Raw genomic sequence first — 23,090 nt, 5'->3', positions numbered from 1 at the left:
TGTGCAAGTGATTTTTGATTTGCCTGAGTTCTGACCCGTGACCACATTTTATATTTCACTTATTTTGCCCTCAGTTTACTCCACCTGCTTATTTTACTGGCATCTCTTTAGCAGTTTCACATACTGTTAGTCTCTCTGCGCTCACATTCTCATTTGGTTTCAATTACCTGCAGTATTATCTCATGCCCATTGGTGGCGCGTCCCCGCTTTCTTACTGATGCAAGGTGGCGCTAGAATACAATAAATCTTTGTGGAGCAGCGTTTCATACGTGGGCCTGGAACTTTGTCATTCAGCCATCACCAATTTCATGAATTCAAGAAGCTACACGGGGCCTTTGTACTTTGAAAGCTGCTGACATCATATAAGCTCTTATAGCTGGAGCGAGTTTGTAGCCAAAACGCAAAGCCAAACAGGGGCTTCTTAAACCTCGGTTTTCCAGTCTCTCCATAACTTGGGGCTACGCAATAACCCCGATCACCGATCAATATTACAAAAGTGCAAGGAAAGACCCAATGAGAAGAAGAGCTTCCCAGAGTGTTTCACAGCACATTTGGCATAAAGAAGGACGCTTAAATTACGTTTGAATTGTTTATGTCTCACAGTCCATCAGCAATACACCACATCACACACGGGCATAAACACAGGTAAGCGCTAATGAACTAATAATAATAATTATGATGATGACAAGAATAGTAAGAATAATGATGATGATGTGTTGAAATATAAATGGCTGTACAGTGTCTGAGGTACAGTCGTTCCCGACGCCTAAACACAGATCGCAGTTTTAGGAAGCTGAACGTTGCCGGAGGCCTGTGCATTGGTGGAAGTGGTTGAAACCAAACCTTAGACAAACATGCTGGATATACAGAAAGGACCCCGCTGTTGTCTGAGAGTAACCCACTCTCAGAGAGCTCTGCTATAAAACTTACTCCTCCCTTAGTGCGCAGAGCCCCAAACAATATTTCTGATTCCCACACCTCCCTCTCTTTTGTCCAGGCCCGGTATGGTCTACATAGCTGCAGGTATTGTGTGTGCACTTAAAATGTGTTCGCCTTTGAAGTCAAACATGAAGGCTTGTTTTAAATATTAACACCATAAAAAATCTACAGATTTTTGTTTGGAGTGATGCAATTGCGAAAAAGTAATCCTAGAAAGGATTATTGGGAAAATGCTAATTTAAGTGTAGGTTATTTTTTTCTTACAAAAAAAAAAAAAAAGGCTGTCTAAGACGATGCATTACATATGTTTAATCAAAGTGTCTGAGCCAGAGTACAGTACTATACGTCCCATTGGGAGTCAGTTGTAGTCATTCTGCATGCGTGGTGCTCCGTCAGAAACTTGACAAAGGGATTTGGACTAAAGCTTTGACCATTATCACCTATGTGAGCGCACGTGTTGCACTCGTTTCCGTGTGTGTGTGTGTGTTGTGTTGGCGTGTGAGACAGAGAGAGGGAGAGTTCATTCACTCTTGGCCCGAGGGGTCTAAAGTATGTATTAGAAATAAACAGTGGATAAATAAATAATGACCCTCACAATAGCAGGGTAGCTTTCTGTGTAGAAGTAATGATGTTGGCAGTTAACCTTCAAGTTTTTAACTTGACACAGTTTCATTTGCAGCTAAAATATTTTTTTTCTACCTACCAACACAAAACAGTGAGGAAAAAAAAGAGCTTCATTGGACTTACAAGAATAACATGTGTCCTGTTTACTTTTATGTCAGTTGAAGACAAACATATAAAGCATATGACTTATTATACTTTAACGTTCTTTAATTTGCTAAACAAAAACATTAACTTTTATTTTTAGTAGTAGTTTAAAAATAATTAGGAGGATGGTGGTGATGGGCTTACCTGGCTTTTAATGTGCGCAATATACTGTGCTTAATACATCTAAGCAAATTGTGGATTTTGTGTGGGTCATCTAAAATTGAAACTTTCCTGGAGATATAATCATGTATTATTTATTTATAGCAGTGGCTGTGATAAGTGTGTGTTGGAGTAGTAAGACAAACAAAATATAATTTTTTTAGTTCGTTTTTCTTTAATGAATATTGCATCGATGTGTGTCCAAAGTATGGCAGTACAATTACGAGACAAATAGGATTTTTCACTTTTGCTCAGGTAGTTTCTCCTTTTTTGTCTACATCCGGAGCAGTGCGCATGCGTCTCCAGGTGGCACCGCACCGTTTTTTTTATGACCAGGTGAGTTGATCAGGTCCAGGTTAAAAGTAAAGGTTTACTTTGGGACCGACTGTTCAATGAGATAGACACAGCACCGGACGGCTGAATACAATTCGCCGAAGGCAGAAGAAGACAAAGAATGTCAATTATGGGCAAAATGGGGGAATGGCAGGTATGTGGTGCTTAGTTTAAGACAAAGAGACGGCTAGGAAAATCCATGAAAACTGTCAAAGTGTCGACTTGTTGTAGGATGAGCCCGCACAGGCACCGTGAAATCTTTTAAAGCTATTTTTCTGTATGGAGAGTAGAAGCGTATAGATTTTATGGGATGGGAGATGCTACGAAGAAGTTGAGGATAATTTATTTTTGGAAACCCTACGGTCATAGAGTCTTACGTGCCAAATTGTAGGCTACATATAGTTTTGCTCTGAACACCTGAAGATGTTGTTGTTCACAGGGACTCAGCACGTTTCAGAAATACTGTAATACACACGTGTTACAATAAAATAGATGAGCAAGACATCAACTGGTACGGTTTGTTAACACTGCAGCAGGTACTAAACGCAGCTCTTTGTGCTAATGTGTCTTTACTGTAAAACTGGATACATGTAATTGGCATTTATGCTGTTCCAAAAACACACGTCTTAAATTCATGAGCTGCAGAGACTCCAAAACATGGACTTACTATTGACTCTTATTCTTCAGATAAGCTGCGTTTCACTGAAAACCTGGCCTTATTTTTTTTTTAAGGTGGGGGACTTAACAGACGACCTAAGATATTTGCTGAAATGGAACTACTAAGTTTAGTTCTAGCTTTAATAAAATAAAAGACATCTTCACCACAAGCTGGATCTCTATAAAGTCACCCGCATGGATGTCATTGTCAGCCAGTTTCATCAGTCCCTTGTCATGAATAACAACTGTTCGTAAGAAAGGTACTCCACCAAAAATGTTAATCCAAGTTTTAGAGACGGGCCAACGCCTTAAAGAGCTGGCGACCCGTCTGTTGACCCTCGGCCTGCTGAGGTGAAGCCATGGCCGGCCAAGGGGCAGAGCCAGGCTCCCGTAGCCGGTCATTCAGATGAAACAAGGCCATGTTGTTGTGTTAATTATTTACATTCCCCCAAACCCTTCGCCCTTACAGGTAGTCAATGGACCTGTAGAGCCGCTGCGAATGGCTCACCTTTTTAACATAACATTGAAAGAATAGCTTCTCAAGGTCTCCGGTCCCAATGGGAATAAAATAACAGTTTGGGAGTTTAACAAATCAAGGTTGGCAAGAAAATGCATGACAGGGATATATTTGCATAGGCATGTTGTTTTCACTTCAAGCCCTAGAAAACTAATCAGTAGACACTAGACTGTATAGGACTGAATCAGTACACCCGAGGCCAAAGAGTTTGCTTTTCTCAGGCATTTGCTCCTTTTTCATGAGAAATCTTCCTATATTCTTAAAGCAGCATTCCTGGAGAGCGATATGCTTTTCTCTTCCCTCGGAAAGACATGTAAAATTATGTCAGAACCCGTCCCAGGTCCTCATGCATGACTGTACTCTCTCCTCAGCAAACACACACACACACACACACACACACACCTCACTGAACAGTAGAAATAACAATGTGTAGCGTCTTGCTGCTTTAGTTTTTACCTGTGCGATGTCCACTGGTGTTGTGTGAGCAGATGGGGGAAATCAAACGGCTGTTGATATGCTAATGAGGCCCTGTGCCAGTATTACAGAGCTGCTCCAGCCCTTCACTTCCACCATTAGAGGGAGACCTCAGAGCGCAAGACAGACAGCAGCCCACAGCTTCAATAAAAGTAGTTTTTCTGAGCAGGGAGCACAATTCAACGAGAGAAAACAAGACTAAGACGATACCTATACTCAATATCCACCTCAACAACCCATGAAAATGCTGTGGAAATTAACTGATAACATTAAATATGAAGACTGCGAGGTAAGGGGCTCCTTTTGTATTAGTTTAATTTAATATTTTTAGATTTATTAAGATTATTACTTTGGGGATGTGCTGCATTGTTGTGATGCAAATATGGTAATATTTTGACAGTTGTTAGTGAACACCTCTAATTAAACTGAACAGGTCCAAGTCTTTATTTAATTTTAGAGGTTCTCACTGTATTTCTGTAAAGTCATTAATAATAATGACAATAACAATAGCAATTATTATTATTAATAACAACAATAATATTAAAGTAGCATCTTTAATACACACTGTAGTTATATTAGCAAATTATTTTTTCTCTTTAAAATTCTCCTAAAAATATTTTCAAATATTAAATGGCATACAGAAGCATTAACATTAACAACAGTATAGTCCACACTTACCGTGCATGTATTTAAAATAAATCTTTGGACTAAATGGCTGATGTAAGCGCTAACACAGCCTCCTTTATTTACTACTTAAATGGCAAAGACATTTACACTTTAGTTTTAATATTTCAGCAATTTCTGCCGACATATCTTGCGTGTGAACAGCTTATATGTATGTATGTGTGGTGTGCATACACTGAGTGACTGTTGTCACGGGCATAGACAAAGTTTGGCAGTAATATGAGGGACTTGTTTAGGAGTGGAGAAGCCAGTCGGACGTGTTTTCACCTGCATCCTGGGAGGACAGGGAGGAAAACAAAAGCTGGCCACCTCCGCGTTCATGTTGGGTGATTGTATTAATTTTCAGGCAAATGTTTTCCCGCTTGTGTCGATGCAAAAAACAAAATTTGCAATCGAAATCCAGTCTCAGCGCCTTGTGTCTAATTTTAAATGCGTGATTAAGCAGGAAGGGGAGTGGAGCTGTTTTAGCCGCGCGTAAAAGTTGGTTAGAGCGCCGGACTCGAGCGGCCCTAGCACAGACTTGGGCAGTTTATTTTTCTCCGTCTTTCCGGGTCAAAGTTAAGAGTTAGTCAGTGTGACTCTGGGTTTGGAGCCGAGGAGGAACTAGTGGATTAATTCGGCGGAGACAGAGGAGCTCCATGGAGGACGGCTCGCTGTCGGAGTCTGAGGTGGAAAACAAAGAGATGAGCGGTAGAAATGAACCGGTCGGAATGCCCACAGCGTCGTCTGGTGGATTTTCACCCAGTTCAGAGGTGAACATTGTTTTTTTCCCTGGCTTTTTCTTCCCCTGCCTATGGTCCACCTCCTTCCATTCCTATATCATTCTTTGACTTTTGAGCTTTGGCCCTGGGACCCTTTTAAAATGCCCCCCCCCCAACCCCCACCCCCTCTCTCTCTGATTCGTCAGACGAGAGTGAATGTCCCCCTTTTTGTGTTTCTGTCTCTCCACTCCCTCCACACTCGCTCACTCCCTGATTCTCTCTCTCTCTCCATCTCTGATTAGATATACTGATTCCTCCTTTCAATGGACGTCATTTAAGCGCAGGCTCCTGCCTTGAGTTGCGTCCTCCGCTTCACGCCCGATTTCCGACTATTCTTTTCTTATTATTAAGTATTCCTGTAACATTAATAGTCATGAATGCGTTCTATTAGGAGTGCAAGAAGGAGACGAAGAAGCCGCTCTTTTGATAATATGAGCTCAAGCGAGGGCACAGCAGCACTGTAATAGAAGCCAGGATAGCAGGGGAGAAAGAAGCTTTACCAAGAAAAACTTTTCCACCATAATTCGCCAGCATCGCCGAATATCTGCATTTTTAGACCCAAATGAAGGGAAGCGGGAATCTAACCCTTTATTTCTGATGGATTATCGTCCTGCTACTGTGGCGCATGTTTGATTACCGGGGCCATCGTGATCTTGCAGAAGAGAAGAGTCTTTTCGTGGGCTATTTTTTTTTTTTTTTTTTTTTTCTGGTTAATTCACTCTACTCCAAACACTCAAAGTGTTTCTTTTAACTGATTATTCTTTTCTTGAGTCGCAGCAAAAAGCTTTCCCGATGTTAGTGCACAGTTTTTCCGCGATGGTAAGTTGCTGAGGACTCATCATGCCACATGCTTCAAATTTTGTTTACATACCTGGTTTTGTTATAATATGTGGGCCTATAGATATTATTCGCTGAATAATGTTTCTCAAAGCTTGCATGCCCTAACCCCGTGGAGAAGCTTGGGAACACCCCATGATGTTGCATCGAGGCGGATATTTATTTGAAAGCAGTGCATCTCCGGAATTTCGATGTTTCATGTTATTATTTAGTTTTTGCAAATTGATATCGTGCTATTTTATTTCCAAAAACTTTGTGGACCCGTAGTCGTTGTGTGGAACTGGTGTATTTATTATTTAAAATCCATTGCCGAACTATTTGTCATAATTCAGAACAGATAGTTGGTCTAATTTCTGTCGTCCGCTCAGGCTAGATTTGATAGTGACCAAGGAGTGCGGAAAACATTCAGCAGTTTAAACAAAAAAAAAAAAGGGAAAATACACAAGTTTAATTTGTGCCTTTTAAAAAAATGTATTTAGGCAAAAACACATTTTGTTCTCTACCCTCACCGTCCAGGATCGTCACGACGGCACCAGCAATGGGACAGCCAGGCTACCTCAGCTGGGCAACGTGGGCCAGAGTCCTTACACTAGCGCCCCTCCGCTCTCCCACACACCGAACTCGGACTTCCAGCCCCCGTACTTCCCTCCACCCTATCAGCCCATCTACCCGCAGTCTCAGGACCCTTACTCGCACGTCAATGACCCATATTCCCTCAACTCCCTGCACGCCCAACCGCAGCCGCAGCACCCGGGCTGGCCGGGCCAGAGACAGGGTCAGGAGAGCAGCCTGCTACACCAGCACCGCAGCCTGCCCCACCAGCTGTGCCGGGAGTACCGCAGGGAAGTGCTGCTACCGTCCGGCCACGGCATAGAAACAGGACTGTCGGACTCTATCCCTATCCATGGAATACCTCACTCTTTAGAAGATGTTCAGGTGAGACAGCGTTTTCCTAGCTTTCTCTATTTGTGGAGCTAAAAACCCAAAGTCTAACATTACTGTCATTCTTGGACGCCACTAATATTTTTGCAATGAATATTATAGTTTCATTAATAATAATAATACTAATAACGGCGGTGGTGTTATTTTTTGTAATCATATAATTATTTTTATTGCTTTGTAGGAACACCGTAGATTTTATATGTATATTTTATTTTCTATTAATTTTTTAGGGTCTAAACGAGTTTGTATTATTAATATTGTTTTAATAATGTGAGCAGGATGACACGCATTAAATGAGGTTCGGGTGGCTCATTGTGGCTTTTAGTACAACCATTTTTATTGTCTAAATCTGAATGAACATTTTTTCAGTATTGTCAAGACTACCTTGAAAAATCAGCTGAATTTTGCATCGTTATTTATGATATATAGATTTAAGAAACAAATTGTTTTAACATATTAACACATGTGGTACCGTTTTGTTAATCATTAGGCTATAACCTAAATTACATAGATAAAAAAGGCCAATAGGGATTTTTTTTTTGTCTTCTCTGCATTTGAAAGCTCGCCGTTCTTCGTGCACAATAACATGATATACATTGCATGTACATAAACAAGAGAACTGATTTCTGTGGATAGAGCTCAGGTAAAAGTTCTCATTACTAAGGATGCATGATAAATGACCGCTAAAATTGTCAGTAATCCTCGTTCTTATTGAGAGTATTCTTCCCAGTTTTTAATCAGAAACAAACACCAATAATCCCCTAATTAGTTCATGGGCCTTTAATAGGCTGCGCTGCCGTAATTACTATCCAATCTAGATTAGAAGTTTCCTTGTGAGTAGCGCCAATCTGATGGCGAAAATTAGGTCAAGATTATGGGGCGACACAGCTTCGTTATTTAAGTCTGAGTTTGTGATCTAGTATAGTGCGTCCATCCCTTAAAACACTGATGGACAATAATAACAGGTATGGGCCTCAGAGCTTCCATGTTGGGTGATAGAAACCGCTAATTGTGTGAGGCTTTTGTTCGTGCACAGCATCCTGAGGTGCATTCAATTACACTGAACTGAGGCTGAAATTTGTGTTTAAATTGTCCGTATATTTATTATTTTTTAATATTATTATTATTATTTTTTTTTTTGCATTTGTGCCATAGCCTGTAGAGGATCAAGGAATTCACATTCCCGACCAGACTGTAATTAAAAAAGGTAAGCAATTTCCTCCGAGATATCATGCATGTTTCTGCAAGCTGCGCGCACACACACGCGCGCTCTCTCTCTCTCTCTTACACACACATAGACAGACACACACACATACACACATACACACACACACCATTCTGCTCGAGAGAACTCGATGCAATGCGGTAATGCCTGACTGATCCTAATACGCACTAGCCTATTTTTCATTACATGGTTTCCAAATGCATCAAAGTGGCTGCACCTTTTTTTCTCGATGACGAAATTTAATGTTGACGTTTCAGAGGAGCGGGGTCATGAGCAGAACTGGTGGGCTTTGTAGGCCCGTTGTACTGATGGTCAAAAATACAGGCCTATAGACAATCCTGACACTTTAGTGTTGGAAGCCAGTAGCTGCAATCACGTTGCATGGTCAAAGCTAAGATGGAAGTTTGTAGCTACAGCAGTCGCTGCAAGAAGCAGGCCTGGAGTGTGCAGGCTGATCGTGTGCCATTTGGTTGGGTGAATCAAAACTCAGAAAGCTCACTGGCTGCTTTTTCATATCTGCAAATCTAATTATGATTTTAATCATTTTCAGTTTTCATGTAAGTGACATACTTTGGTGAATGTTGTTGGATTATGTTGGTTGTAGGCATATATGTTCTATTTACTTGCTGTCAAAAATTCAAAATTCAGGCTTAGCTGTGTTAGTGACACAATAACATTAGGTCTTTTTCCATGCACTTTTTAGCGCGTTGAGCCAGGTCAAATGAGAACTCAAAGAGATGACACGCAGCATTTTTTTTTTCTTTCTTTTTCCTGTCTTTTTTGAGTCTGTCTATCTGTGCATCTACATGATAATTGGCTTCTTATATTAGTAATCTCAAGAGTTCGTTTAACCCCTATTGTCTCCATTAGGGTCCCCTGAGCCATTAATGTCACAAGTGATCTATCCGAAGGCGCACAGTCCTCTTTGTCTCCGGTTACTGCACACCAAAACGGTGTAAAGCCCAATAGTGCTGTGCCCCCCTCGGTGTGAAATTACACACGGGTTACGGTGTTTTCGCTGGATACCTAGGATGTCAAAATAGGTAGATTTTATCAGTTCTCTCGACTGGTGCCTTGCTTTTTCAGAATGCATTATGTAGAGAGCGCAAAATAGGCTGGGATTCTCGCTGCTGAGATCGGTATATAAATATATTGACCGTTTTGTTTTTCTTTTTTTTAGCTACAAAATGATGTATATGTACAGCTGAGCGAGAATAATGGCTCAGTTCTGACACTGATGATTCTACTATGCACACATTATTATTATTATTATTATTATTGATGTTGTAGTGGTTGTTGCTGTGTTCAGGCATATATTAGTCGCTTTCTCTGCATGACCTTGTTGCTGAAAGTGGCACATGTGGTGCTAAACTAAATCCGTGGCCTGAGTCCCTCCTTCTCATTTAGTTAAGACTCTGCATTGCATGAAATTCAGTGAGCACGGTTTTTGTGCCTCACCCCTCTGCACCCTCACTCACTCTGTCCATCCCACCATCTCTTTCTCTCTCCCCCCTCTCTCTCTATAGGTCCAGTGTCTTTATCCAAGAACAACAACGTCTCCGCCATCCCCGTAAATAAGGACGGTCTTTTCGGTGGGGTGGTAAACCCCAATGAGGTGTTCTGCTCAGTTCCGGGTCGCCTGTCCCTCCTCAGCTCCACATCAAAGTACAAGGTCACGGTAGCGGAGGTGCAGAGACGCCTTTCACCGCCCGAATGCCTCAACGCCTCTCTACTGGGCGGGGTGCTGAGGAGGTGAGTCTGACTAGGAGGCTGCAATAATCTCCTCTGTCTATATACCTGTGTGTATTTGTGTCTGTGTGCCTGTGCATGAACTCTCTCACTCTGCTCCAACCTATTCTGTCAGTGAGCGTGCATCTCTCTTTTCCTCTCTTGCTCGCCCTCTCTTTCTCTCTCCTCTGTACCAAGAATAATTAAAATCGACCAACCATGACACCTAGCTCCTGCATTTAAAGCAGGAGGGGTCTGTTAAATTCCATATTAACTTTCTCAGCGCACTGGATCCCCCCACCTCCTCTCTCTCAGTCAAATTAATGTAGGCCTAGTCTGTTTCAAACTCAGCTCTATAGGCCCAGTGAAGGCATTACACATGAAAACATTGGTCTCTAGTGAACTGTCTACTGAAGTGCTGCAGACACGCAGACAGTAATAGTACTGCCTATTAAGTAGGGCTTTATTTATTCATTTTGTGCAGTATTTATCTGCTGGAGAAAACTCTTTTACTTTTATTTATAGCCAGGGATGTGGATGGGGCATAAAGGCCGCCAAATTCAGTCCATTCACATTTTAATTAGTGACAAGAGCTGAACCACATTTGCTGGGCAGCAAATGATTATATGATGTATCACGTATGCATGGAGTAGACATTGAAATAATCAAAATTCAAAGTGAGTGGACATAATCATAACAACGCGACAATAGGTGGCTTTTTACTACTAAATTGCTTACAAACTACAATTTGTCTGTCACTAAATTCACCAGTTAGGTATTTTAAAGTTTAGTCACGTATGTGCAGCATTTTTATGTCCATTTTAAAGAAAAGAAATCTTCCTTGTGGATTGTTGAAGAAATTCCTCCACATGAAAAACACTACAGTACATTTCTGCTTTGTTTTGCTGTCACAGGGCCAAGTCTAAAAACGGAGGAAGGTCCTTGAGGGAGAAACTGGATAAAATCGGCTTGAATCTACCTGCGGGCAGACGCAAGGCAGCCAACGTCACCTTGCTGACGTCACTAGTTGAAGGTAAGTCGGTGCCGTAATCACGTTCCCACTCTTGTGGCTCCCGCGATATCAGGTGCTTTGCAAACTGGGTTTTTTTTTTTTCCTGCTCTTTCTTTCTCTGTGTTGGAAATCAGCATATGCGCTCATCCGTGTAATGTGGACCGACTTTGTCTCTCAAGTAATAAAGCATGAAGGATGTGCGTGCGCGCGCGTGCCCCTGTTGTGTGTGCGCGCACGCGAGTGTGAGAGAGAATGTGTGAGAGTGTGTGTGTGTGTGTGTGTGTGTGTGTGTGTGCAGTGCAGGGAGAGACGGGAGCGAGAGAATGGTGCTGGTAATTCTAGTGGCTTTGCAGTGTTGGCCTTCGTTTGCAGGAGCACACTTGCAGGTCCACGGTTGGCATAGTTTATACACTGGATGAATTTGTGTTGAAGTCCAGTTAATTATTGAGTGCTGCTTGTTTATTGGGCACCGCTGAGCTGTTTCACCTCATGGATGAGAAGTCGATTGATTTATTAACCCTGCATTGTTTCGAATGTTAATACAACCTGGATATGGCAGCGCAGGGCTGATTTTTAATGGTGACTTAATTCATTCGTTAATAGCTTCCCATGCTTTGGTTTTCAGTGAAGATTTTTTGTTGCATGCAAATGGCATGGCGCTGACCTATTGGGAGCTATATGTTTTGGTCCTATTAAAGAATAAATTAATCAATTATGGTGCGCTGAAAAGATGCCTTTTTCGCGACTGGATAAATCCATTTTGCTTTCAGAGCTGAACCTTATTATTCAGTGCAGTGGTATTTGGTGTGCTGTGGGTTTCCAAAGGTGAAAGCCTGCAATGGTTCATTGGTCTCTGTTAATCATTATTGCAGACGAGGACCGAATGCAATATTCATTGTGCTTCGTAGAAATTTGGTGCTGTATTGTAATGAGCCTGGAGAAATGTATGATTCTGGGTAATAAGGGGGTGGTGGCAAGTGGGGATGGGTGGTGGGGCGAAGGCACTCGGTTATTTAGTGAAGGGACACTGCGTTTTCTGAAGTGCTGTCATTGTTTATGATCCGCTCCATTTTATGGAAACGACTTTACTGGACTTGAGCTTTGATGCTAATTGGCGCATGCTTTCTTCCGGAGCAGAGGCTTATGGGCAGGAAGCCCCGCAGTAAAAACTCAACTGCTTCAGGAAATTAAAACCAAAGACTCTGGAAAAAAAAAAAAAAATCAAGCAACAACAGAGTCGAGCTCAGACTCGGACGGAATGAAACCTGTAATTGTCATAACTGAAGTATGTCAAGAGAAAATGAAATTTGGCTATATCGCTTTAAAACGACTTCCCTATTCCTCTGTGATCTGCTGGACTTTCAGTAATGTGCAGGCATTGGTAATCAATGACATGGTGTTAAGCATGACTCTGCGTCTATATTTCATATCCACTTATTGTTTCTCCTCCATATTTAACCGTTCTCACGGTTTGAAGGGGAGAGCCTGATGTGTATTGACAGCTTGCTGGGCTGTTTTATTATTATTTCTAGGCTATTGTTGTTGTTATTATCATTATTAATGTTGTTGGGGAGGCACAGGTGCCATAACCCTGCTGTCTGAACGCATAAACAGAGTGGACGCTCTGTTCAGATGAAATTAATGATGTGTTAGTCCGAGCAGGGAGTGTAAACTGCTCTGAAATTGATGTAACCATATTTAATAAGCAAACACATTCAACCTCATTTTTTTCTTTCTCAGGCGAAGCGGTACATCTTGCCAGGGATTTTGGTTATGTATGCGAGACTGAGTTTCCAGCCAAGGCCGTAGCTGAATATGTAAACCGTCAGCATTCCGACCCAAACGAACAAGTCCAAAGAAAAAACATGCTATTGGCCACAAAGTAAGTGCTATTATCACATTTCACTGTGCCGCACCAAATGCATCCCAGTCTGTGCCAGCATGTGTGTATGTGTGTGTGTGTGTGTGTGTGTGCGCGCGTGCGTGTGTGTGTGTGCAAACTGTCAAATAAATCACACACATAGACACACACACACACAGGCAGATGAATTTATTAAAATGCAGTTTTCATACTTGCAAGTTTCATATTTTCTTTTTTATTTCCTATTTTTTACACACTGTCAGATGCGTAATCATGAAAATGCCTTGTCTAGATTCCTCCATGTCCATTGTTAATTTAAGAAAATCCTTCTTTTAACCTCAGACTTTGACTTTGTACTGGGTATTTTTATTAACCGAGGATTTAATTCGGACACGAACCTATTTCCTTTTTCATTTACACAGGCGTTTCGATATAAGTGATATTTCCAATGCGTTTAGTGCAGTTAAATAGCAACAGCTGTTGGTATGTTGACTGACCAGGCCTTTGCCTCATCCACATGAAGAGCAGCATTTTGTTTGCCCTGTGATTTCAGTGACACTGACACGTAGCTGGTTTTTATCCAGCGGAATATATCGGTCCTGGTTATTTTTGCTCTGCGTTATCTGAAACGTGGGAAGTCCTTACAAATATCGATATATCTGAATATTGACGTTGGGCCGCTATCTCCACGCATTTATCAGCTACAACCGCCTAATACAGGTCTTCTAAGTGTTCTGAAGATATTTTATTTATTTTATTTAACCTTTAAATAACCAGGGTGAAATCCCACCGAGGTTAGTAACCTTCTTTTCAGGGGAGCCCTGGCAAAACTGCAGCATTACAAGTTTCAGACCATAGTTACAACATAAAACACACACACACACACACACAAAAATCAGAAGACAAAACTGTCTAAAGGCCTCAGAGAATAAAGGGTGTGTGAGGAAGTCAAAATAAACACCACGAAAATGCGTCCTAAAATATTTCACCTATAGTGGAGCCGTGTTTAAGTCTTTTGAATGAAATAAAGCACGAATTAGTGTTTACATGTTCGTATTTACTATTTCTATCCCATATAAGCAGCGAATGAAGCTCAAAGTTTACACTGCAAAAATGTTCACCTTCCATCACATTTGGACTCCTGATTTCTCTTAAAGTGTTGTTTTTAAAATAAAGGTAAACTATCCTGCCTCTGAGCTGAGAGATTACTTTCCACCTGTTTGTAGCTCCAGGACATTTTCTTCTTCTTTTTCCCAAGTGTTCATTTTGGAGACAAAGCAGAATAAGAAACCCAGTTTTATTACGATAATAGCTGCTTTTGCAAATGCTTGAAAAAAGCTGATTTTCAACGGGGAATGGGAACTTATCTCACCTCAGCGGCTGTTCAATTTCCACTTGCTTTAAGCAAGTTCAGAATTTACAACCTGGCACACCTGCTGGACTGAGTTGAAAATGGCTATTTTTGCAGTGTGTCCACTTTGATTTATTTTTATCATGTCGTTCAAACACATTTCGGATGCTCTTGCTCATTAACACGCTGTTCTTTCTGTTTTTAGGCAGGTCTGCAAAGAGTTCACAGACCTGCTGTCCCAGGACCGCTCCCCACTGGGAAACTCTAGGCCGCAGCCCATTCTCGAACCGGGAATCCAGAGTTGTTTGACCCACTTCAGTCTTATCTCACACGGGTTCGGGACGCCGGCACTGTGCGCGGCCATCACGGCCCTGCAGAACTATCTGACCGAGGCCATCAAAGCCATGGACAAAATGTACCTCAACAACAACCCCAACAGTCACTCGGACAACGGTACTAAAGGTGGGGACAAAGACGAGAAGCACAGAAAGTGATGTGTCCATGCCACATTTCTGGAGGGCCAAACCGGAGGGCCCTTCACCGACTCACACTCCAGCTCGCCCCTGCCCCCACCCATCCAATATAAATATTATAAATATCTTATAAATACTATTAATAAAGTCAAACGTGCCACTTCTTGGTCTTGCGTGGTTTTACATGTTTTGTTGTTACATCCCACTTTGGATTCACGGGGAAACGTCGCAAGAATCTTCTTCTTCTCCCAGCACCTGAACCTTATGACATGTTATTACAAAAAGAAAAGAAAAAGCTGCAGAGGAACAGCTCCAGGGCGAGAAAAAGCTGTATTGCCTCGGCCAGAGGACTTTTTATGTACTCCCCGTATTTTTTATGAGCTACAACGAATGGACTGAAATCCAGCGACCCCTCTAGATCTCAGTTTTACGATTGTGACAAAAAACGAAGCAAAAAGAGGATGAATTCTTATCAGTATTGTGAATAATAAACTTGAAAAACAAAGAAATTCCACAGAGCTCCATGTCATGGCTTCAGTTGTAGACTCTCACTCTCTCTCCAAGCGACCAACTTGAACTTTTTGAATTTCAACACGATTCACGGCTATATAAGGGAATCAGTGTTTATGTATGTATATATTTATTTATGTGTAATTTAATGGGAATTGTAAATATGGTGCGTCTGTTGAAACTTCTTTTTTATTTATCTGGTGCCTCCTGTTTTAGTGGGTTTGAATATTCGGTTAGTTCTTCGTGTGATTTTATGGTTCTTAGAAAACAGAAGTTTGGGGTATTTTTATTTCTCTGGGGTATTTCAATTCAGCCCTCTTGTAGCATGTTGAGGCGACATTGAAGCAAGTGAACAAATTTAATAGAAATAAACTTCCATTTCTCTCTCACTATAATCCTTATTCAGTTTTTTTTTTTATTTGAGACAGAGCATAAGTGAAACCCTGAAGAGAACTGTTTTTGTTTCTATTTTCGTTTATATACAAGCTTTTATGTGTTGTGCCAATCAAAATACGTTTCACCTCTTGTTCTCTCCTTGAAGCACCATAAAAGCAATAAATGGAATATTGTCTTTTTTTAAATGTTCGAGGACATTCAAAAACATTTTTGGGACCACCTGATATCCCTGTTATGTCCTATAATGTCCAAAATTGGAGGCGGTTTTAGCTGTATTGTATAGACATGTGCTGGCAATAGTTCCCATGCCTGTCAATGTATAGTCCTTTGTTGCCCAGAAAAAAAATAAATATTTGATACGCTTCATCTCGGTTTTATTCATATTTTTATTCACTGCTTGATACGCCGGGGTTTTTATTTCTGTTTTTTGGGTCTTGGTATTTGTTCCCATTCTACAGTAATTGAGTTTAAGTCTCCCCTGACGATTGCTCCTTGCAATAAGCAGCTGAACTCATTGTTTCCCTCAAGTATAATAAAAAAAGAATCTTACTTTAAACTCGCTAGTTTAGAGCAGAGGATCTTATGCAGGGCAAAAGGCTCACAACAATGGATAGCCTATATTTGCGTTTGAAGTGTGCAGTGCCAAGCCTCGAGCTAAACCCCTCGGAGGTGTGTGCAGTGTTTGGTTGTTACAGGCTATGTTTGGCTCTCCTTCGTTTATTCTGTGCTGGAGTCATATTCAAAGACATGCATCAAATATTTGTTAGGCTATGTTGTTTGTCTCTCAGTGTAATCAATGAACAATCAGCGCACAGTATGGTGGATTTGTGATTTAATCATGATACTTTCATAACGAATTTCCTTCTCTAACTGATCTTTAGTCTCATTTCGTTGTGTTTGGCTGAGTGAGTCTATAAATGTGGCTATCACGCTGGCTGTAATAGAAAATCTGATGCTGGCCTTTGCTTTATGTTGCGTGCAGAGCTGCAGAGAGCAGGCCGTTGCATAACATTTGAGTTGACTTTGATTGTATATTGATGGTGTGGCACCTATAGCTCTCGTCTGAAGCACGAATCAGTCTGGTGATATATGCATCTTCGTATTGTTTCTTGCTTTCCTTATTTCACTGTCTGGCAACCATGCAGTTTAAATATTGTAACACTGGGAGATAGCGCATTGGGCGCCCCCTCCCTCTCTCTCTCTTTCTCCTTCTCTCTCCTTCTCTCTCCTCTCTCTCTCCTTCTCTCTCCAATCTCCTCAGCAGCCATATTTATTATCTGCATGATTTTCGGGCCTTGGATAAATTTGGAGGCAGTTGTTTTGCAGGCGGGTGAATGAAGCCCAACTGTACATGTCCTTGGCATAATTGCGATGCACAGTGCTGGAGCAGGTGAAGCGAGGCATTGTCTGTCAGGCCCTGTTTTTGTTGACTCAGTCCTCAGATTGTGTGTGGGATCCTGTCCTCAGGCACAATAGCTCACTCATAAAGGGGAGAGACTACCCGGCTGCTCCTGCTATGGTGGATTTGAGGGGGGATAGCATAAATAGTCACTTTAAGGGAAAACAATCCTATTAAAACAGCTTTTATTGGCATTAACGAAAAGGGAAGCCCGTCACGTGTGTCATTAATGCTAATGTTATTTAATAAATTTATCGGGGTTTGGTTGAATGAAACAGGTTTTTGTGGCTAAAACGAACGCATTAGAAATTGGTATATATGACAATGGTAGATATTTGTACGTATTATTAGTGTAACATGAGGAGGATTGCAAGGCCTGTAATTGTGTCTTTTTGTGTAATGTAATTGAAGTGTTAAAGAAACTCCAAATCCCATTGTCTGTTTGTTTACACTGATCCCAGCCTGTAATTTGCATACCTTTTTAATATAAAATTGTAATTTTACCCTAATTTGATCTTAAACAGGTACAGCTAGTTTCTCATAATGCCTTACAGGGAAAGTCATTTCCAAAAAAAAAAAAAAAAAAAAAAAGTCAGAGCCAGTCAGCAATACCCACCTGCATTTTCACTAATTCAATCCATAACTGATTCTTGTCTCAGCTAAACCAATTACAGATTATTCCCGTATAGTAATTAATAAGTGCGAGTTCTGTTGTTATCAAATGTTCTGGAGAATATGTGAAATAAAATATATACTGGGGTGAAAGCGATAGGCTACATTTGGTGTGATTAAGTGTCTTCTGATGGTCGGGGATGAAATGTGTATATGTGGAGTACTATTTCTATCAATTTATTTCATACTGCATTTGCCTGCTAGTAGAGGCAAGTTCACAGCGCTAGCAATGAGTTGATATTCATACTTTGTAGCAGAGCTGTAATGTCAGATAAATACACACAGACTGAGTGAAATCACTTCTGTGGACAGAGCTGAGTGTGTGCACACTTCAGCCTGACACAAATCTTTTTTTTTTTTGTCTTCTTGTTTATACTATATGTAACTAAACTGTAAACGTACTGACCATTTATTTAAAGATGGCATTAACGCATGTGTGATAACACCCCAAACATATTTGTTTTCCATGCTCGACGCCTTCTCCTGATTACTGTCTGTTGTTCTCATAGCGCAGCTTCTGATCTACAGTCAGCTGCATATCAATGCTCTGCTCATCACTCCTGCACACAAGTGTCCTGTCCAAGTTACACTCTAGCAGCCATGTTTGTGGTCAGAAAGTATTAAGATGATGTTGTTGAGACCATTGCTTGGTGAAAGTCTGCGTGTCTGCATGGCCTAATTACCCTGTAGCACCACTACTACAACAGTCTGCTTTGTAACGCTTGGAGGCAATGCTTTGGAGCTGCTTGCCTGCATGGCAACAGCCTACAAGGCCCAGATCTGTTCACTGTATTGCTACGAATGTTATAGGCTATTGTATGACTGGAATTTGATTTAAACTCAGCTCTGATCCTGACATTTAAACAGAGGAATCTGAGTCTGCTGGAGATTGGAGTGATTGTTTTAAGATGATCGGTTATTGCGCAGCACTTTGGAAAAAGAATAAATTCTCCACCTTTGCGAGGGATTAGAGTCCGCACAATATTGGAACATTTACCTTATTGATAGAGCAGAAATGTTTTGATGGAATAAACATTTTGACGTCCTGGCTATACAAGGAGAGACAACACACTTGAAATGATAGAAAACAGATGGGCAGAGTTGTCTATTAGAGTCACTTGTATTATATTTTGACTAACTGCGCATCTCAAACTACCAGATTAATAATAAGTGGCTTGGACAAGACGCAGGGTTCCTCTAAATGACATTTGATACGGTTATTGGTGCAATCGAATTATGTGACTTTAAAGTTTGCAATGAAGCGCAAAATGGCTAATTGTCCTGAACTCTGACTTCGGCCGTCATTTGAGGCTTTGGCCCCCCGCTTGGCGCTGACCCCCTAAAGGCACACGCACGCACGCACGCACGCACAAATACACACTATCTCTAAATTATAATACATACATATATATATATATATATATATATATATATATATATATATATATATATTACAGATACTGTATGTGTGCGTGTCTGCTTGTGTGCGTAATCAGATAAAATGCTAACGCGCTAACGTTTCACCACTCGGTTAATACAGTTTATATTCTAGTTTTAGTCATTCCCTTTCTCCCTCTGTCTCTCTCTCTGTGTCCCTCCCTGCATCCTCTGCAGTCAGCCGGGGGGAGTGTCGCCCCGGGCCAAACATATGCTTCTTTCCATTGCACTAATCCAAATGCAGCGTGGAGGAATAATTGCTCGAGTGGCCGTGGCTTCGCTGGGGCTTTGTCCCTCACTGCTCCTGTCAGCCAAGCACACGCCATTTCAATCAACTCTTTCTTTCTGTCTGTATCAAACCCCGGACCCTTTATCAAACCAGACCCTCACGCTTCATAAGCACACTGCCACATCCCTTAAAAAGCGCTTTTTATTTTCCCCTCATGTTGTTGTTGCTGTCAGGTCATCATATTTGGAGCACCATCTTCATTAATATTGACAGTGCAGCACGTTGGCTGGCATTATTGGCAAAACGGTCGCATGAGCAATGACTACAAATGAAAATGACTTTCGGTGACTTTTCTCAGCTCCTCAGACTATTTTAGACATTTTTTCTCAGATCACAAGCACCAAGCTTTAATCCGTCAGGATGGAAACATAGCCTTGGTCCTCCAACTAGAAAGCTGAAGTAGCTGATTCTAACTTTTGCTTTGATTTCTGCACAGCAGTGACTGTAATGTGCTGATGATAAAAGTGAAGTGGTAACTGACACCATCTGCATAGTTTAACATATGCTGTTTAGTTAGTGAAAGCTATTGTTAGTTAGTTAACATAAGCAATAATAATAATAATAAGTGACTAATTATTCTACTTAAAATAGTATATACTTCAATTATTCAATTAAGACAAATTCAAAATGTAAGGGAAAAACTGGGGCATCTGAAAAATGTTGGTGCCAAACACTAGATGGACAAACAGCCCGTAGCCATCCGTCCCACTTCCCGTCCCGCCAAGTTTCGCAATTTGACGTTGAATTACTGTTGCATTCAGTACAAAAGGTGATTCGATAGTGGGACAGAAATTCCGTTTTCCTCTGATGAATTTACAAACATACACGGTTTCTTTTTGCATGTGCACAAATGAAAGCGCCTATCCGTCTATGTTATATCATGTACACACAGACACCCGGCGCTTCAACACGCCATGTCACCCTTTGCCTTATTTTCTGAGAATCAGCGATGAAAAATCACTCTAGTAAAATGGTGCATTTGCTAGGAAATCACATATTTCCACGGATAAGGAACGGAATAAGACAGAGAGAGGTGGGGGTAGGGGGTAGCAGCGGAGAGCCGTGGATGTCTGACTGAATTAATAGACATGATAATTTCACACTATTTCATAGTGAGCTATCTGTTCCATCACAGCAAAATAAAAGGGTCACTGCGCAGCTGTGGCAAACCCCAAGCGTTATTATGAAGTTTGATGATAGACCCCCCTCTCTTTTTCTTCTCTCTGGTACTTTGCTCCAGGCCAGCAATAGCTCGGGGCCACGCCGGTGCCTCCCCATGATAAAGGACTTATACTCTGTGCGCAAAGAAAGCCACAGCAGCTTCTCTCTCTCCCGAACTAATCAACTCACTGGCTTGGCCCTCTAACGATTGGTATACACCCCCGCCTCTGTCTCTCTTTTCCATCTTTCTCTTTTCCCCTTTCCCTATTTTTCTCTCCATCTCTCATTTTTCTGCGGGTTACTGCATATTTGGGTGTACATTGATTTCTTTACCTTATAAACCTACCAAAAAAAAACAAAGAACCTAACAACAACAACAATAATAATAATAATGACAATAATAAAAATAATAAACAATTTAAAAAGTAATGATACAAACAAAAAAGAAAGGGCAATAGCCAATACTGATCAATATAGACGCGAACAAGAATTATACTACACAGCAAACTACAACAGCTCTGTACATAGAAACTAAAAGAAAAACAAAACATAGTATTATGCCTATAGAACTGCAGCTGTGAGAGGAAATACAGACTCATTTGAAGTTGTCATTCAGAACACCACCCTGTTTTTTCTTCATAATATTGCTTACTTCTTGATTCCTGTTCATTTTGCTGGGGTCTAACCAGCTTCTCAAACAAGATACAGATTTTGGGCCAAGAACATTCTCACATTATTGATTGACATTTCTGTTTTAACAGTACAAAGGGAGGAGTGACAGTGAGAGATGGAGAAAGAGCAGGGTCTGTGACATGTGACAAAGGTCACAAGCTAGTTTCAAGCCAGCACTTCTGAGAGCACATGATGTGTGGACCTTTGGAGCTAACAGGAGGTTTTGGAGTCTCTACAATCATTTGTATATGTGGGAAGAATTGTGTGTGTAGGGACTGAATCAGTTGAGGGCCATGATCAAATTTCTACCCTAAGCCAAAATATACCTCCATGCTATATCTATACTCCGTCCATCTGACGAAAAAAGGGGGCGGAGTTTGAATTAATTGTGAAAGTGGTCTAGTATATTTTTATTTTTATAGTTTTGCTGTTGGGTTTTCGTTCTGCTTGTATTCAGTATCTTTCTTCTTTCTTTCCTGCTAAAAAAATAACAGGTTTCTTAGACTTTCACATGTTCACAGAGTGGAACACCCTGCTGCACAGCATTTAGATATTGTTAAAAGTAAAAAATCTTTAATTGAGCTCTGGTTTTGATAGTTTACCCTAAGATACACTGACCCTTATTATATTTATTTTCAGCTTTAGCAGACACAATTTGTAAACTCAAAGTAAATCAGTATTTTGAAGAGGTGCTAAAATATAGGTTATACATCTTTATTTCTGTTAATGTATCTCAGTTTAGTGTTACCGTACAATATGAACACAGTCCTTTCTTTTTGTAATGTTCCTATCTCTTCTATATAAAAAATGACAACATTATTTGGCTATATTTTGGAACTTTATTTTAGGCAGTAAAAATGAAGTAAAACTACTTTGCCTACAGTTAAAGTTAAAATTATTATCATGGTTAGTGGAAGACACAATCTAAAATGCATAAAACCTTAAAATAATAAACTCTAATAGGAAATAATACAGTTGATATGATACGACTAGATTCCTGGAAGAAAAAATGATTATTTAGCTTCACTGTGTTTACCTTTATAGATTGTTCCAAACTATTTAGTCTTATGGACATAACATGTACCAGTTCACGACAGGGCACAAGTACAGTTTTATTTTTTATTTGTAGTAGTTTCTATGACCAGCTGGTAAAAAATGCATTAACCTTACAATAACCAGACACATTATTAGCTTAAAGGAGAGTCTAGTGTGGTTGAAAAGAGTTAGAGAGCTTGGTCTGGTCTCTTGGAGCATGTGAAGAAATGGTTTTGATCTTACCACAGGCTAAACACTGCCAACAGGACTTGACATTGCAGAACAATTTCCCAATTACCTTTTGACATGCATATTGACACAAATGAGCAAAACTGTAATTTTCTCTCTGAATTTGTTAGCTTGAGGGGCTCACTTCCATGGCAGTGGATTGTCAGATGTGAAGCACTCTCTCCCTCTCTTTTACTTACTTACTGTCTCTCTCTCTCTCTCTCTCTCTTCCAGTATTTACATGTGAGTGTCCAGAAAAAGGATTCCCTCCTGACAGCTGGAAAATGGAAAAGCCCATGTTCAAAATGGAAAAACAAAAAAGTATGAACTTTTAATTGAGCTTTAAAAAAGATGCACCTTCAACCAGTATTTAAATCTAATTGAAGTTCACATTTAGGTTGTCTTGTATTTACAATTTATATTAGATTATATATCTTTTATAAGAAAAGTATTTCTATTTTTATCTCATTGTTCTTAGTTTATGGATGTATAATTTTTTTATTTCTTGTTTTGTTTTTTTGTTTTTTACAGAGAATGTTAATTTTTAACTCATTGAGCTTATGAAAGCTT

General features: G+C 40.5%; 1 protein-coding gene across 5 annotated transcripts; it reads left to right on the top strand.

The window, feature by feature from the left end:
- The first annotated feature begins 2,221 nt into the window (after positions 1 to 2,221).
- Positions 2,222 to 22,878, top strand: tfap2a (transcription factor AP-2 alpha). Of its 5 annotated transcripts, none has more exons than XM_026292231.1 (7): positions 2,222 to 2,353; positions 6,646 to 7,065; positions 8,227 to 8,278; positions 9,823 to 10,048; positions 10,939 to 11,057; positions 12,777 to 12,918; positions 14,454 to 15,958. In XM_026292231.1, the coding sequence occupies exons 1-7, from the start codon at positions 2,321 to 2,323 to the stop codon at positions 14,740 to 14,742; spliced, it is 1,281 nt and encodes a 426-aa protein (XP_026148016.1). In that variant the 5' UTR covers positions 2,222 to 2,320; the 3' UTR covers positions 14,743 to 15,958. The 5 variants fall into 5 exon arrangements, with proteins under 5 accessions (XP_026148016.1, XP_026148015.1, XP_026148018.1 ...); XM_026292230.2 differs by lacking the exon at positions 2,222 to 2,353 and adding an exon at positions 3,803 to 4,136; XM_026292233.1 differs by lacking the exons at positions 2,222 to 2,353; positions 14,454 to 15,958 and adding exons at positions 4,813 to 5,283; positions 22,755 to 22,878.
- Positions 22,879 to 23,090: the final 212 nt, after the last annotated feature.

The sequence above is a fragment of the Mastacembelus armatus genome, chromosome 20, assembly GCF_900324485.2.
Source record: "Mastacembelus armatus chromosome 20, fMasArm1.2, whole genome shotgun sequence".
In the NCBI taxonomy this organism is placed as follows: domain Eukaryota; kingdom Metazoa; phylum Chordata; class Actinopteri; order Synbranchiformes; family Mastacembelidae; genus Mastacembelus; species Mastacembelus armatus.
Note: the sequence above shows the minus strand (reverse complement) of the source record. Positions and strands in the feature narration are given on the sequence as shown.